Below are 14,477 nucleotides of genomic sequence, written 5' to 3' on the forward strand. Positions count from 1 at the left end.
AACATCATAGTCAATCAGAAAGAAAATGGGCCAAAGAAAAAACTCATGGCTTCATTCCATAGTTACCACTGCCATCTGGAGACACATTACCTTCCTTAGGGAAATGAATCCCAAGAAAGGAAGAAGATAAGCTGAAAGATTTCTACCAGATCTGTCTTGTGCACCTGCTCAGATATAATATTTGATTGGTAAGAGTTACTACCCCATTAGGAAGTATTCAAGAAATCTGAATTCAGGTCTTAAGTCTGTCATCACTGAATCACTGAGTGACCTCAGGCAATTTATTAACTTCTATGAGTTTCTCGTTTTTCATCTGTCAAATGATGAAGGTGTACTAGATTACAGTTTTCAAAACAGGATCCTCAGATCCCAAGTCAGAGCCACTATCGTGCTTGTTAAGAAAGGTTGTGTTTACAGCCCACATTAGAACATTTGAAGGTGAAGATTAAGGATGTGCATTTTTAGCAAACTTCTAAGAAAGACCTTTTGTGCACTAAAGATGATAACCACTGAGATAAATTATTTATAAAGTTCCTTCCCAATCCTAGTATACTAGATTCAGTTCATTGAGTGATATTTGGTCTACAGCAGTCTTTATGTGTCACCAGCTTGGTAGTTAACATACAAAATGCAGCCTGTAATTAAATTAAATAGACTGGGTATTTTGACAACAGATAAACATGTCCATTACCATTTTAATGCTTTAAAAAAATTATCAGGACACTGCTAGATGTAGATGTGGCAATAACACTGAAAAATAAGGGAGAGAGCAGGAGAAATGGAACAAAAGGGAATGGAAATAAATTCATTTACATTGTATACATAGGCCATGTTAGATGATCACAATAGTTACATACGGGAGATCTTTTGTAGCCCCCTAACAGGTAAGAAAAATACAGATGTGGGAGAATTCAACTCTGGTTTCAGAGTCTTTAAACCTTCTACTCTATTGTGTCCACTCAGGAAGGACAGAGCCATTTAGTGTAGTGTAGGTTTAAACAGATGGTCAAAAAGCAAGATGATTTTAAAGACTGGCAACATGCTCAACCCATTGTAAGTAGGTAATGCTTCTGTTAAAATTAAAGAAAGATTTAATAGCAAAGAGGAATAAAGTAGTTAAAAGTGACTGGCCAGACATCTAATTGATTACCGATTTCTTTTTCCTTTCAGGGCTTTTTGATAGTGATCTTTCTATATTTATTTGTTGTATAACTAAGTTGTTTCAGCTGTGTAAATAAAAAGTAGATTTGGGGTGGCTTAAATACAAGAAAATAAATTGCCGGGTTTCAGAGGACAACTCCAGTTTTATATTATTTACAGAGAACTTCAGTTTAGCTTGAGTATAAAATCCTATCTACCTGTCTCCATGGTAGGTACTGACCTAAAAAGCAGGTGACCACTACTGAAATTTAAAAGTGGTATTAAGTACACTTAACTCTGTACATGCACTTTATTCTATGACTTGGGTCCTTTTCTCTCTAAAATAGGATAATAACAGCTGTGAAAAAGTGCTGATATAATGAGGAAAGATTTTATGCCTATAAATACAAATACACATATAGAAACAGATCGGAAAGATAAAGAGGCATATAAATACATGAGTAGAATGGCTATTTGTAATAAATTTATACAGATTAGATCATTCCTTCTTTTACCCCTTAAAAAAGTAAGTTAATAATTCCATTTAAGTTATTTGTTAAATGTTTGTGATTATTTAAAAGCAATTACATTGGCTTTGTAGTTGATATATAGTACGGCACTCAACCTCTAATCCTATAAAGCTGTTTATTGAAGTACATTTTAAAATTATATAAAATAGCCCCCTTTTTTACTTACCATTTAAAATAATTCAATAGTGATAATCACTATAATACATATATACAAACACAAATAGCATTTGTGGTTTATGGCAGTGTAAATCAGTATATTTTGGACGCCAATTTAGCAATGCATATCAAAGACCATGAAAAATGTTTGATCATTTGATGCAAGTAATCCCAGTCATAGAGATCTAGGCCAAAGAATTAATTGAAGAATAAAAAAATAAAATTTACAAATACATTCACTGTGTGAATATTCAGGAAAAAAATTCTAAAAATTGAATGACTGTGTATATAAAAATAGTAGAATAATAGGTTGTCATTAAAATATGAAACAAGCTACATAGACGCGTACATATAAATTTAATGTTAAATTTAACAGTTTTATGTATGTTCTAAAATGATAGTGGGTATATATCATATGCCTAAAAATTGAATGAGAACACAGAAGAAACAACTCACCACAAATGCTATCACTTTCATCTAATCCATCCCCGCAATCATCCTCTCCATCACAGATCCAATGTTTAGATATACATTTTTGTGCAGAACAAGCAAATTGGTTCCAAGAACAAGAAGAATCTAGAAGACAAACAAAAATGTTTGCTTCAGGTGCACAAGAAAAAAAAAATCATTTAAGACCATCTTAGGACAGGTCTGTCTGACAGTGAGAGTCTTTTCTTAGACTTTGCTAAAATAAATTGTCCTCCAATAAAATGAGCCGAATTCCTCTTCTCTATGACAGCTCTATAAAAATTTTGACAACAGCCTGCGTATTCCCTCTGAGTGTCCATGTTATGTAACATTTTTCCTCCCGCAGAATTCTCACAGGGCTTGACTTTGAGCTACTCATTATGCTAGTCACTCTCCCTTAAGTGTATTCCAGGGTGTCATTTAAAAACAAAACAAAACAAAAAACAAACAAAAAACAAAACAAAACAAACACAACATCCGCTGCACGGATACAAAACAAATATTCCAAGTGTGGTCTAGTCTTCCCTTCTAAATTTTAAGTGATTTTTGAACAACTAGAGAAAAAAAAATGCATCCTAGGCAAGATTATAATATGATATATTCACCAGCATATACATTTGTTTTTAATGATGAGGTGACTAAGGGGGTTTTAGCTTGATGATAAGCCACCAGTTTCACACCCTTACATACTAAACACTTAGATGTTTTTACTTCTCTTGGGGATACTTAAGTCTGACTAATAACATCTAAATTCACTGGCATGGTGGCTTTTCTTTTATTACCAAATTATTCACTTGTAGTAGTGTATTCTTTTAATTTCAAAGTCAGGCTTGTGATTGTTCTCCTCCACCCTCAGCCTACCCCTCCACTCAGCATATTTGTCATCAGGTAACATTCAAAATAAAATCCTTCTAAATTCAAGTCCTCCAAACATAAATTATAAAAACAACAACAACAACATTATGGTTTTGATCCTATAAACTATTTTAAAACCTTGCATCTTTACTTAAAATATTCACTTAGATGACCTGTGAAGAAGAGAGAAATTTAGAAACACTGAAGACTGGAAAAAATGAAACTAAAGAAAATACAACCCTATAATGGCTTCCTGTCCAGAAACTATGAATCTACATAAACTATTTGTAAAGTTCTCTGTTAATCCTGTTCACAATCTGGCTCTAATGTAAAGATATATAGCATCTTAATCAAACAAAATGCACCTTCATATTTCATGATGACATTTACTTTTAGAGGAGTTTGACATTTCATAGAAGATCCATTTTTAATCTTTTCTTCTACTTTGTGTATTCACCATAGTGTATGTTATTTGTGTTAAATGAAAATAGTGAATATATGCTTTGTTTTCCTGTAGGAAATTTCTTTGGACTAGAAATTATAAAATCCATAAATTCTATAAAATAAATTTTAAAAATGCTGTCTTGCCTTCCCAGGTAAGAAGAAATGTACACACACAGAAATTAGAAGGTAGGTGGTGAAAGGTGAGAGTTTGAGGAAATACAAGTTTAAGTACTATTTAAAGCTATACATGTAATTAACAGAAACATGTAAAATAATAATAGTCAATAACAGGTAGCGACAGTATAATGAGTAGTGTGAGGTAAATCCTCACTTTTCATTGCAGAAAGTAAATATATTAGGATTTCGAGTTAATAAGTCAGAAAATAAAGGTATATCATTTAGAATGATGAAGGTAACCACTAACAAAAGCAGAAAAAGACGAAAAGGCTGGGGCAAGAGATTGTTACTCTTCATTACAAGTTCTTCTGTTCTATTTTAATTTTTACTATTTTGTGTTATTTAACAAAAATGAAAACTGTTAAAATCAATTAGCAATATTTTGTATAAAATCCTATGTAAGAGAACATTGGCATATAAATAATAATATGGCACATAGAACAAAATACAGCCTCACCACAGTGGAATTCATCAAGTCCATCCTCACAATCCTTCTGACCATCACATATCCAGGTATTCAAAATGCATCTTCCACTAGGACAACCAAAATAATTTTCTTCACATTTGTGTTTGTTTTGAACTGTGATAAAATACAGAATGTAATGTCAAATAATTTAAATTAATCTTAGACTTCTACAATCTAGGTAGATAATAAAACAGTAATACTCCCTGAACTGGAAGAGATAAATAACAAGAAAACTTAGATAAAAATGAGCTGAGGTGGTCTCTTCAAGAATGTCAAGGTCATGAAAACCAAGGAAAAGCTAAAAAACAAACAAACAAACAAATAACAACAAAAACGTGGCACAGAAGAGAGGAGACTAGGAAGACACGATAATCAAATCCGATCCAAGATTGGACCTGGATCTGAAAAAAAGATACTAATGGAAAAACTTGTTAAATTCAAATAATGTGGAGTCCCATCAATAGAATAAAAATAAAATAACTGAGATAATCATAAAGTGAATGAGTGTTGGGCCAAAGAAACATTTGTGGTGGAAAATATCTGTAATTCCATATTCATAAAAATAAATAACATGATAAAAACAGTGGAGTTTTACTGAGAAAGTGTAGGCGTGGTGTTCCTACTGACCTATATTCTGAGTATGCTTTGACAGGCTTATAGAAGCACTCTCTACTTTATAAAGAAAGACAACTTACAATAGAATCTCTAAAATTGTTACACCTTACAGAAATATCATAAGAATAATAAGTATTTGTATGTAAAATTATTTTATAAATTATATATATTTTTTAGATTGGGGAGTATTGTTATTATAATAACTTCCAAGACTGCATATGAAATATTAGATTTTTCTCTACCAAATGTCATTGGTCCCTTGAACCTTCAGGTTTACACAGTTTTGTAAATGATAGCCAATTTGGAAGCAAATATTAGAGTATATGTCACATTATAATAACCCATTCACACTATAATAATCACACTAAAATAATCCATTGTAACTATATTAAGATGACAATTCCATTTTATTTTTTCAAATGTCAACTTTGTAGATTGAAGATGAAAATAAAATTTTTGACAGAATTTACCACTAAATCAAAAAGTCCTGAGTGTGATTATGTCTTACTTTTTCTTAGGACTAGCCTAGATACAAGCTAAGTTATTTAGACTGACCAATTAGTAGCCTCCTGTCTGGCTGTCTATCTGTCTCATCAGTCTACAGGAGCTTCCCTTTTATTTCTTCCCCATTATAATCACAATTCTTTATTAATGTTAAAAGTTAACTTTTAAAATAATTTATTAATATGAGAAATATATAAAGATCACAAAGTTTTACATATATATGTAATATGTTTTATATATATGGAAGTTTAATGGGTATCTATTATACGTTGCCCTCATATTAATTTTAAAAATTAACTACAGCTACAATGAGGTACATAACTGCTGTAGAAAGAATAATGGGTTAAGAATCTAGACACCCAGCCGTCATCAGTCTAAATCAATGTTACTATATTTTTTTAAAAATGTTCTATGTGATTAAGAATAAAATGTGTAAGAGTTATGGTGAGCCACAGTCATCAGTGCATGTAAAAGTTCTTCATAGAACCAGAAAAGTTCTCCAGTTCTTCCTAGGGTGCAGCTAGCCTTTCAAACCCAGAAGGAACAAAAATCGGGTCATAGAATGTTACACATTGCTGAGCAGGAAAACAAAAAAATAAAATAAAAGGAAGCTGCTATTGCCCAATTAAGTGATAGATTATGAATTAAGAATATCGATTCTTCACAGTAGATTGTGTATGTGTGCACTGCTGTATAATTTCTCAAAATATTTCAAAAAAATATTTTATGTCAACTAAACTGGAAAAAGTGAGTATAGTAGTAGCAGGATAAGGAGAGAAAATTATAGTATGAGGACACATTTAATAGTTTCTATAAATCATATCTACTTCCAGTTATAGTAATTTAACACCTTTACTTCCTGTATTTTTTTAAAATTTGTTTTCTGAAATAGTTAGACAGGAACAGCACCATGACTTTTTAATGGAATGCATTCTTCTAAGAATACAGATGACACTTTCAGAGCTTATGTATGTAAAGGCGGTTAAAAGTCAAATATAAAAATACCTTTCTGACCTTGACCCAGTGGTAATTGCTATTATCCATACTACTATGCCAAAATATTGTATGAACTTCACCAAACAGCCTAACATGACAATACAAGCTGCACGGCATTGAGTAAAGCCCGTGGTAAGAAGCATTGCCTCTCTCCCTTTAGTCCATGGGTATGGAGTATCAGTATGTGATACTTCCGTGGCAATTTTAGAGATCATGCATTTTAAGACTTAATCACCAACTGTAAGAGGATTATTCATGAACTGAACATTAAAAGGAAATCGATCCAAATACAGAACAGATTTCTTGAGTATCATTTCATAACTCATTAAAAAAGATCAAGGGGCATGTTTGGAACAGGATGATTACTTGTAATTTAGTCAACATTATTTAAATTTTAATCCTAATCACTGGATGTGAAGGCTAAAACTTAATAAATTTATTTTATACAACGAGCCTCTAAATCTCAAGGCAAAGACTTTTTTCTTTCTAGAATTACCTGGGCATTTTAATTCATCTGAGTAGTCCCCACAGTCGTTAGACCCGTCACATATCCAGCTTGGCAGGACACACAGTGAGGTCGAATTACATCTTATAAACCCTGTGGTTTTCACTCCAAGTTTATAGAAATGTGTACAATCTGTATTATCTACAAAGAGGTAAACAGAAAAATGAAAAACACCTCATCTGCAAAGATTACAAGCCTTCTATGCAGGTCACAGAAACAAGAAAAGTTAACCTCATTTGAAGAAATAAGAATGCAATTATCCTACACAACAGGGGTTAATTACATATCAATTCTGGACAAGGTTCAGTGAAACACTGGGCAGTGTTAGATGGAATGCCAAAGGTACCCAGGGATGAACAAACAAAAGCTAGTGGATTATCTTACTGCAGCTCTTTTCATCTGAAGCATCCGCACAATCTATGTTCTGGTTGCATCGTGCTGATCTTGGAATGCATGTCCCATCTGCACAACGGAACTCAACAGCGGCACACGTTGAAACTGGAAAAACAGGTAAATAAATAAATGCATAGATGAGACAAAAGTGATTCCTTGCTCTAACATTTTCAGCAGCGACGGTCCCTGACTTACCATGGTTCAACACGATTTTTTTGACTTTGTTGTAGTGTGAAAGCCATATGCTGTCCGTGGAACCTGTGCTTCAATTTTGAATTTTGAACTTTTCCTGGGTTAGAGATATGCAGTAAAATATTCCCTCTTGATGCTGGGCAGCAACAGTAAGCCACAGCTCCCAGTCAGCCACGTGTAAACAATCAATATCCTTACCTTTCCGTACCCAGACGCCATTCTGTTTTTCACTTTCAAGACAGTAGTCACAAAATTACATGACATATGTGATACTTTATTATAAAATGGGCTGTGTGTTAGATGGTTTTGCCCAACTATAGCCTAATGTAAGTGTACTGAGCACATTTAAGATGGGCTAGGCTAAGCTGTGACATTTGGTAGGTTATGTGCAGTGAATGCATTTTCAACTAACAGTATTTTCAACTTGTGATGGGTTCATTAGGACATAACTGCACTGTAACTTGAGGAAGATCTATATTTTAACAAATTCATATAATTTTGTTTAGTTTTGCTCTTTTAACTCTGGGAAGTCAAACTTGACCCAAAGCTTCCATCCCCGTCCCCAAGTTTGGGATCTAATAGACCCCTCACATGTTTTCCCCTGTTGTGGTACTTACAGTATTTCATTGCAATTGCCTGTTCATGTATCTGCTCCCCCACTAAGTTGTAAGCTCCATGAAAGCAGGGATTGTACCTGGTTCCCATGATAGCATCAGTCTAGCACTAAGCCAACATATAAAAAAATCAACTGTTGCCGAAAATTCTTTCTCCTTTCAATTTCCAAAGTACAAGGTTATAACACAGAGCAAATGTCTGATTGAGAAAGTACAGGGAAATCCCAATCTGGTTGCAAAGAAGTGGACCATCCCCTTCTTTGATAAAAGAGAGTCAGATAGTCAGAGACAGAGACTGAGATGGAGAAACCACTGAGCATTTGCTTTATTACTCAGAGGAAATAGCTCAACAACACTAGAAAGTCTTCCATGTTATGTTACACTCCTTTACATGGCCATATCACTAACATTTGGTATAGGAAAGATGAATGCCTCATGCCAAGAAACATAAATGTGGTATGACTTGTCTCTATTGTTAGAAAGTATGACTTTCCAATTCCCTGCTATGCTTGGATGAAAATCAGTTTCAATATGCTACTGTCATTATATATACCTTATACAGAATAGCTTCTGCTTAATCATATATTCCTTTCTACTTTGCTCACACATTCATTACCATATAATGGTTTCCAGCAATATGTTGTGAACAGGTGCATGACATACTATGTACATTAGATTAACTTAGGTGAGATTTTTATGCCAAATTCAAATTTTCACAGGTTGATTATGTAAATGTACAACCTGAAGGGCTCTTTGATTATGCCACTTTTACTAGTGTTGATATTTTAAAGAGCCTATTTAATTATAAATAGAAATTATATCAATTGTAAATGGTTAAAATGCTACCTCAAAATATGCAAATTTTACTCAAGGGCGTGTATGTCATTTGTATTTCATAACGACTGTTCTTATTATATTTAATTGTATCTTGCAATTGTATCCTTATTTGTGCTTAAATGATGATTAGAATAAATGTTTTATTTATAATTTACAATTATAATTGCTTCAGTGTTGTTTTCATTAAAAATAACATCTTATCATATGAAACAGATAATGCTATTATGAGTAGAGATAAATACACTGTTCTAAACATGAAAAAAAACCCAGATATCCTTCTTTTATGTCTAAAAAGCAAAATCTCTTCCATGTACCTTTCTATTACATTTTAGATTCACTATTTTTTTCAATAGAAACAGTAAATGGAATACATAACATGGAGAGTAATCATGACAAACTTTTACATTTTGTTTCTTACTTTGCTATCTGTCAGCAATCTCCTATGAAGAGTTTGTGTTCCAAAAGATTCTTTATAATCCCTTTATTTAGAAGCAGGATTCATTTCTCTGTGAAACAACATTCTAGAGAGTGGTAATGTTCCTTGACAGTCTACAAAGACTTATCTCATAATACCCTTGAGTTTCTGTCTTACACTCACAGAGTTTAAGGATACCAGAAGAATCCCAATGGGAACAATCACAATTCACCACATCATCTCCATCTCTCCCCAAACTTTCACAGAGAAATCTTCTGTGTACATGGCAGGGAGTCCATCTGAGTGGAGATTGGTGGCAGATAGGGTGAAGAGGCAAATTATGACTCCATTAACATGAGGATAGCATCTCACATAGTTATGGGGGCTGGAGATCCAGCAATATTACAGTAATGGAGTTTCAAAAACAGTATTGGGGCTCTCAGGTGAAAGTAAAGAATGCTTTGAGAAGAGTAGAGATGTGGAGCTAGCGGAACCCAGTTTTAGATGGAATTCTGAGAAGAAGAAAGAAAGGAGAAGAACTCTGACTAGTTGAAAAGAAACTATAACTCTGAAGTTGGAAAAAATGGTTAGGAGATAGTATTCAAAAGAAAGACACGGGGGAAAGGATGACGTAGGGGTTCGGAAGAACTGGGTAGAGAGTAGAATATTTGCAGGATGTGTTTTTCTCCCATTTTCCAATTAAAAATAGGGTTAATGGATCTTGGCGAACAGGACAAGTAGGCCTATTAGAGTATGTGCAATGTGCAAATAGGAAGACTGTCCCTTTACTTCAAATCCTCTCTTCACAGAGTCCATGACCTTGTATAGAGTTTGGGAACCACCAGAGGATTAAGTAGGGTGCTAAGTCACACTAGAATTGGACATATTAAGTGGCTGCAGAATTTCATATACAGCAGAGGCAAGATGGTTGTGGAGATTAACATCTCCAGCATCTGTAGGCAAGGAAGGACAGGGAGATGGGAGAAATCCACGGGAAAGCAGGAACTTTATTAAATAGTTAAGCAAATACGTCTTTTGCCAAAACCTCTTCCTCTATGTTCCTTCAACTATATTTCTTCCTCACTTTGTTTGGCCAGTCAAGTATTGAAATTTGTTTCACCCTTAGGGTGATTTTTGAGGGAGAAATATGTTGGAATCTCTAATTTGTCAAGTGAATATGAAAGCTTTCTGACAATTTTTCCTCAGGCTAAAAGTCCTGAAAAAGAGAGAAAAGAAAATAATGTAGTCCAAATAAAGATAAGCCAAGTGAGAAATACTAGACTTTTCCCTCCAGATAGTCCAAAAGTAAAAGAAAGCCTACAAAATGTGAGTGAAAACTTACCACAGCTACCCCAGGAATAGCAATGAGATACTACAGAGGAAGATCTGACAGGGACTGTGGATCAAAGCAGCACTAAGAGAGAAAGTAAAACCATTCTTTCCCTCACATACTTTCTTAATTTTCCTATTTCATCCACTTTCTTTATTCCATGTCAGTTAAAATATTTAATGAGGTAGAAAAGATATAACATTGATTGGTCTTTCTATGGTTTTTTAGGACATTTCTTATAAATAACTTAAGTCAATGTTTTCTCTTCCAACTTCCCTGCCCAGCCTGCAGCACACGGCAGCTGACACGGGAAAAAAAAAAAAAAAAAAAAGAAAAAAGAAAAGAAAAAGAAAAGAAAAAGAAAAAGAAAGAAAGAAAACATTAAATTTGCTGTCATATCTCTTCTGTTTACTTTCAAACCACATCTTTTATTTAATTTACTGCTTAGGTTCTAAGGGTATGCAAACCCATAAGGAATGATGATTTCATCTACAGGCATGCTGTCCTTTTCCTTTAGCTTATTGTTTATGGAATCTTCAAAGTTTTGCTATGAACTTATGAAAAAGAAAACCAAAACATGACACCAGTTTCTTCTCCGTTAGGTAGCCTTAGAATTACTTAGCTTTTCAGTCACCTAAAGGTGTCCAGGTGACCCAGGCAAGTTCATGTACTTCCCAAGGAGAGTAATTAGACCCATCTCAATAGGAAGAGAAGGAGGGATATTGTGTATTCTCCCCAACCTATTCACTCAACCTCTCACACACCAGAAGAGGAAATCAGAGTGACAAACTTTCTGAGCAACTCTTTTGGTTACCCCCCTCTGCCCCACCAGAAAGCCTGGTGTCTAAAACTTTCAGGGCAGTAATAAAAGATTTACAAGGATTTAGAGTTTTGCTTCCCTTCAAAAGGAGAAGAAATCAGAAAACTGATTTCTTGTAATATCCATTTCCACTCTGCCTTGTGGAATAAAAATAATGATAATAATATCTAAACTAAAGAAATGAAAGTATAATAGTACTTCAAATAACTTACAGATGATTCCACTACCGCCTCTCTCCATAGCCTCTCAAACTCTCTCTGTATATATTGACTTTTTATAGTACAAATTTCAATTCTTCATGTCTTACTTTATTTACATTTAAAAAGTAATAGGCGGGTTGTGTGTGTGTGTGCGTGTGTGTGTGCACACGTGCGTGCCCACATGTGTACACGCATATATACAACAGAGCACTGCACACACACGTTGCCCTGATGAAAGAAACAGAGAAGGAGTATCTGGAAGGAAGGACTTGGGGAGATAACTCCTTTTCCATTGTCCCTGAGCACTTCCACCCTCCTTTTCAAACTTCTTCATCTTTTAGGTACTATAAGGTTCCACTTGCTGCATGGATACGCAACCGAATTACTGATTTATAAGATAGACTGGCTTATGGGATATGGACCCAGAGAAGTCTTCCCTTAGGATGTGAAATGTGACTTACAAGGTCACCATGTGAACTAACTTAATATGAGAGAAAAATCAAATCCAAAAGATACAACTGTAATAAGTAATCTCTCATCAAAAAAGCTACCCATTGTTTATCCTAAACAAGCTAGTCCACTAACTTAAATCTATTCATTTCTAGTAAAAAGGTGTATGTTTGAGTTCCCACAAGTGTCTTTAGTTTCAAACGTTACATTTTTCAGCAAGAACTTCAAGGCAATAGTTGTTGTTGCTGTTTTTAAGGTAGCCAATTGTTACGATTTTTACACTATTTTATCACAAAGAAAAGTTTTAACAGAAACTCAATTCACAAATGCAGTAGTTCTTGCCCAAGTATATGACTGAGATAGCTGTAACACAGAAATCAAGAATTTAGCTTAAGAAAGGGGAAATAACATTCTGAGTTATTTTTACTGTTATTCAGTGTCTGGAATTGATGATATTAGTCAGATTAAAACCTATCTATATTTTTTTGGAAGACTTATTGCTTCACCAGCAACATAAGAATTTAATACACACCTACCAGGTAGTAGGTGCCATATTTCATAAACCCAAACTTTATTTACCACCTTAGAAATTCTTTTTCATTGTTTCAAGAAAATCCACAGTAACTTATTAACTTCTGATGGTCCCTTTTATGACTTTTGTCTTAAAATCTACTTTCTGTATCTTTTGTCCAGTTTCTTCACATTCTAGCTTGATTTTTATCTTTATCCTAGTTTAATGTCTTTATTAAATTCTTCTTTCCTGCTTACAAATAACTGATAAAACCTGCCTTTTTTAGGGTCTACTTCTAGTTTGCTTTCCTTCTTTCTTCCAAATACTTACCCATTTTCCTCTACTTATTCCCAATATCTTACTATATTTTATCATTTTTAATCTTCTATAGGTAATATGAAATAACAGCTGATTTAATCTTCAAAAGTATTTGGCTCTTCCTAAACTAGTGTCAACCTTAGACGGTAAGCTACTCAAGTGTTTGTCCTCTTCCACAACTTTGCATCACCTTCTCATAGCATCTGTACTTCACATATCTCCTTTACCACCAATCTTGTCTAAAAATAGTCTTATTCACTGTATTTATTCCCTCACCATCCATTTTCTGCACCAACTCAAGGAGATCTGGCTTTTCTTTACCATTCCACTGAATTGACTCTTATGAAGGTAACCTAGAGATTATCTCCTATTTGCCAAGTTCAATGATCATCTAGTCTATACCTGCCCTGTTACCCACCCTTAATACCTTAACAATGCTAACTGATCCTCCCTTCTTAAATAATAACAATAATAATAATGATGATGATGATGATGATGATATGATAATTTCTTATGAGGATCTTTCTATTAGTCCTGTGGTCCTCTTCTCTTTTTCTTATTTTATTAGTGCCTTTATTTTTTATTTCAATAGGTAATTTGAGTGTACTCCCCTACAACGACTATTACTTTATACATCCTCTGAGCTTTCTCTCTGTATTAAGCCCAAAATGAACACTTCTGTTCTAAATCTACTACCTGAGCCTCAGATCTCTATCTATCCAAATGTCTCTGAAACAGTTCCTTCTGAATGTCTACAGGTGTTCCACTCTCAGAATGCAGACCATCTTTATTACCTTATCCTTGATCCCACATGAACAAAATACCCACAAAAAATAAATTTGAAAATTAACAACAACAAAAAAATGTAAAAAGAGGGAGAAAAAAGTTCACAAAATTTGTCTATTCTTTCCCATGTTTTGTCTATGTTTATTACCCAAGAAGACCTGTTATCCCACCTTTAAAAATTCTGTTGTATCTGTCTCTCTCCTTTTCCTCTTAGCTTTGGCTGTTCTGATAACCTCCTGTTTTATCTTTCTCATCTCAGCATTATAGTTTTCATTTGCACAAGCATAGTTTTTCCTCCCTTTTTTTGAAATGTAAATTTGATTGTATTGGGTTTCTTTTAGACCTTCAATGACTTATTGGTGACTAGAAGGTGAAGTTCATGTTCCTTAAAATGGCATCAAAATACACCTTCACGTCCGGGCTCCTTCCTCTAACCTGCCTCATTTTTTTTTTTTTAACCACTTGCCAATATGGAACCTGGCTCTAACCATATCGAATTATTTTCAGCTTTCAGTTGTTAGTCTCTCTACTTGGAATTACCTTCTGTTTTGATCATTCTACCTTATTTATACTTCATTCCAACCCCCCAAAAACTTATATTTTTATATGTGCAATCATAAAACCTGATATACACCTTCATCTCTTTAAATAACTATCTTTATTTGGAGTTTTAAACTCCTCAAGGGCAGGCAGATGACTTATTATTTTATGTCTCAGTCCTTAATGCATTTTACCCAATGAAATGTGTTCAGTGA

At 34.0% G+C, this 14,477-nt stretch overlaps 1 protein-coding gene across 1 annotated transcript in view; it reads right to left on the reverse strand.

The window, feature by feature from the left end:
* The window catches only part of LRP1B (LDL receptor related protein 1B), a 1,450,575-nt gene that overhangs the window by 253,503 nt on the left and 1,182,595 nt on the right, over positions 1-14,477 (reverse strand). Inside the window, exons 48-51 of the mRNA XM_057306380.1 lie at positions 7,241-7,354; positions 6,848-6,997; positions 4,228-4,350; positions 2,283-2,402 (exon numbers count right to left, since the gene is read on the reverse strand). Coding sequence (XP_057162363.1) covers positions 2,283-2,402; positions 4,228-4,350; positions 6,848-6,997; positions 7,241-7,354 — 507 coding nt within the window. The remainder of the gene's footprint in view (positions 1-2,282; positions 2,403-4,227; positions 4,351-6,847; positions 6,998-7,240; positions 7,355-14,477) is intronic.

This window comes from Ursus arctos, unplaced genomic scaffold (genome assembly GCF_023065955.2).
Source record: "Ursus arctos isolate Adak ecotype North America unplaced genomic scaffold, UrsArc2.0 scaffold_1, whole genome shotgun sequence".
Taxonomy (NCBI): Eukaryota; Metazoa; Chordata; class Mammalia; order Carnivora; family Ursidae; genus Ursus; species Ursus arctos.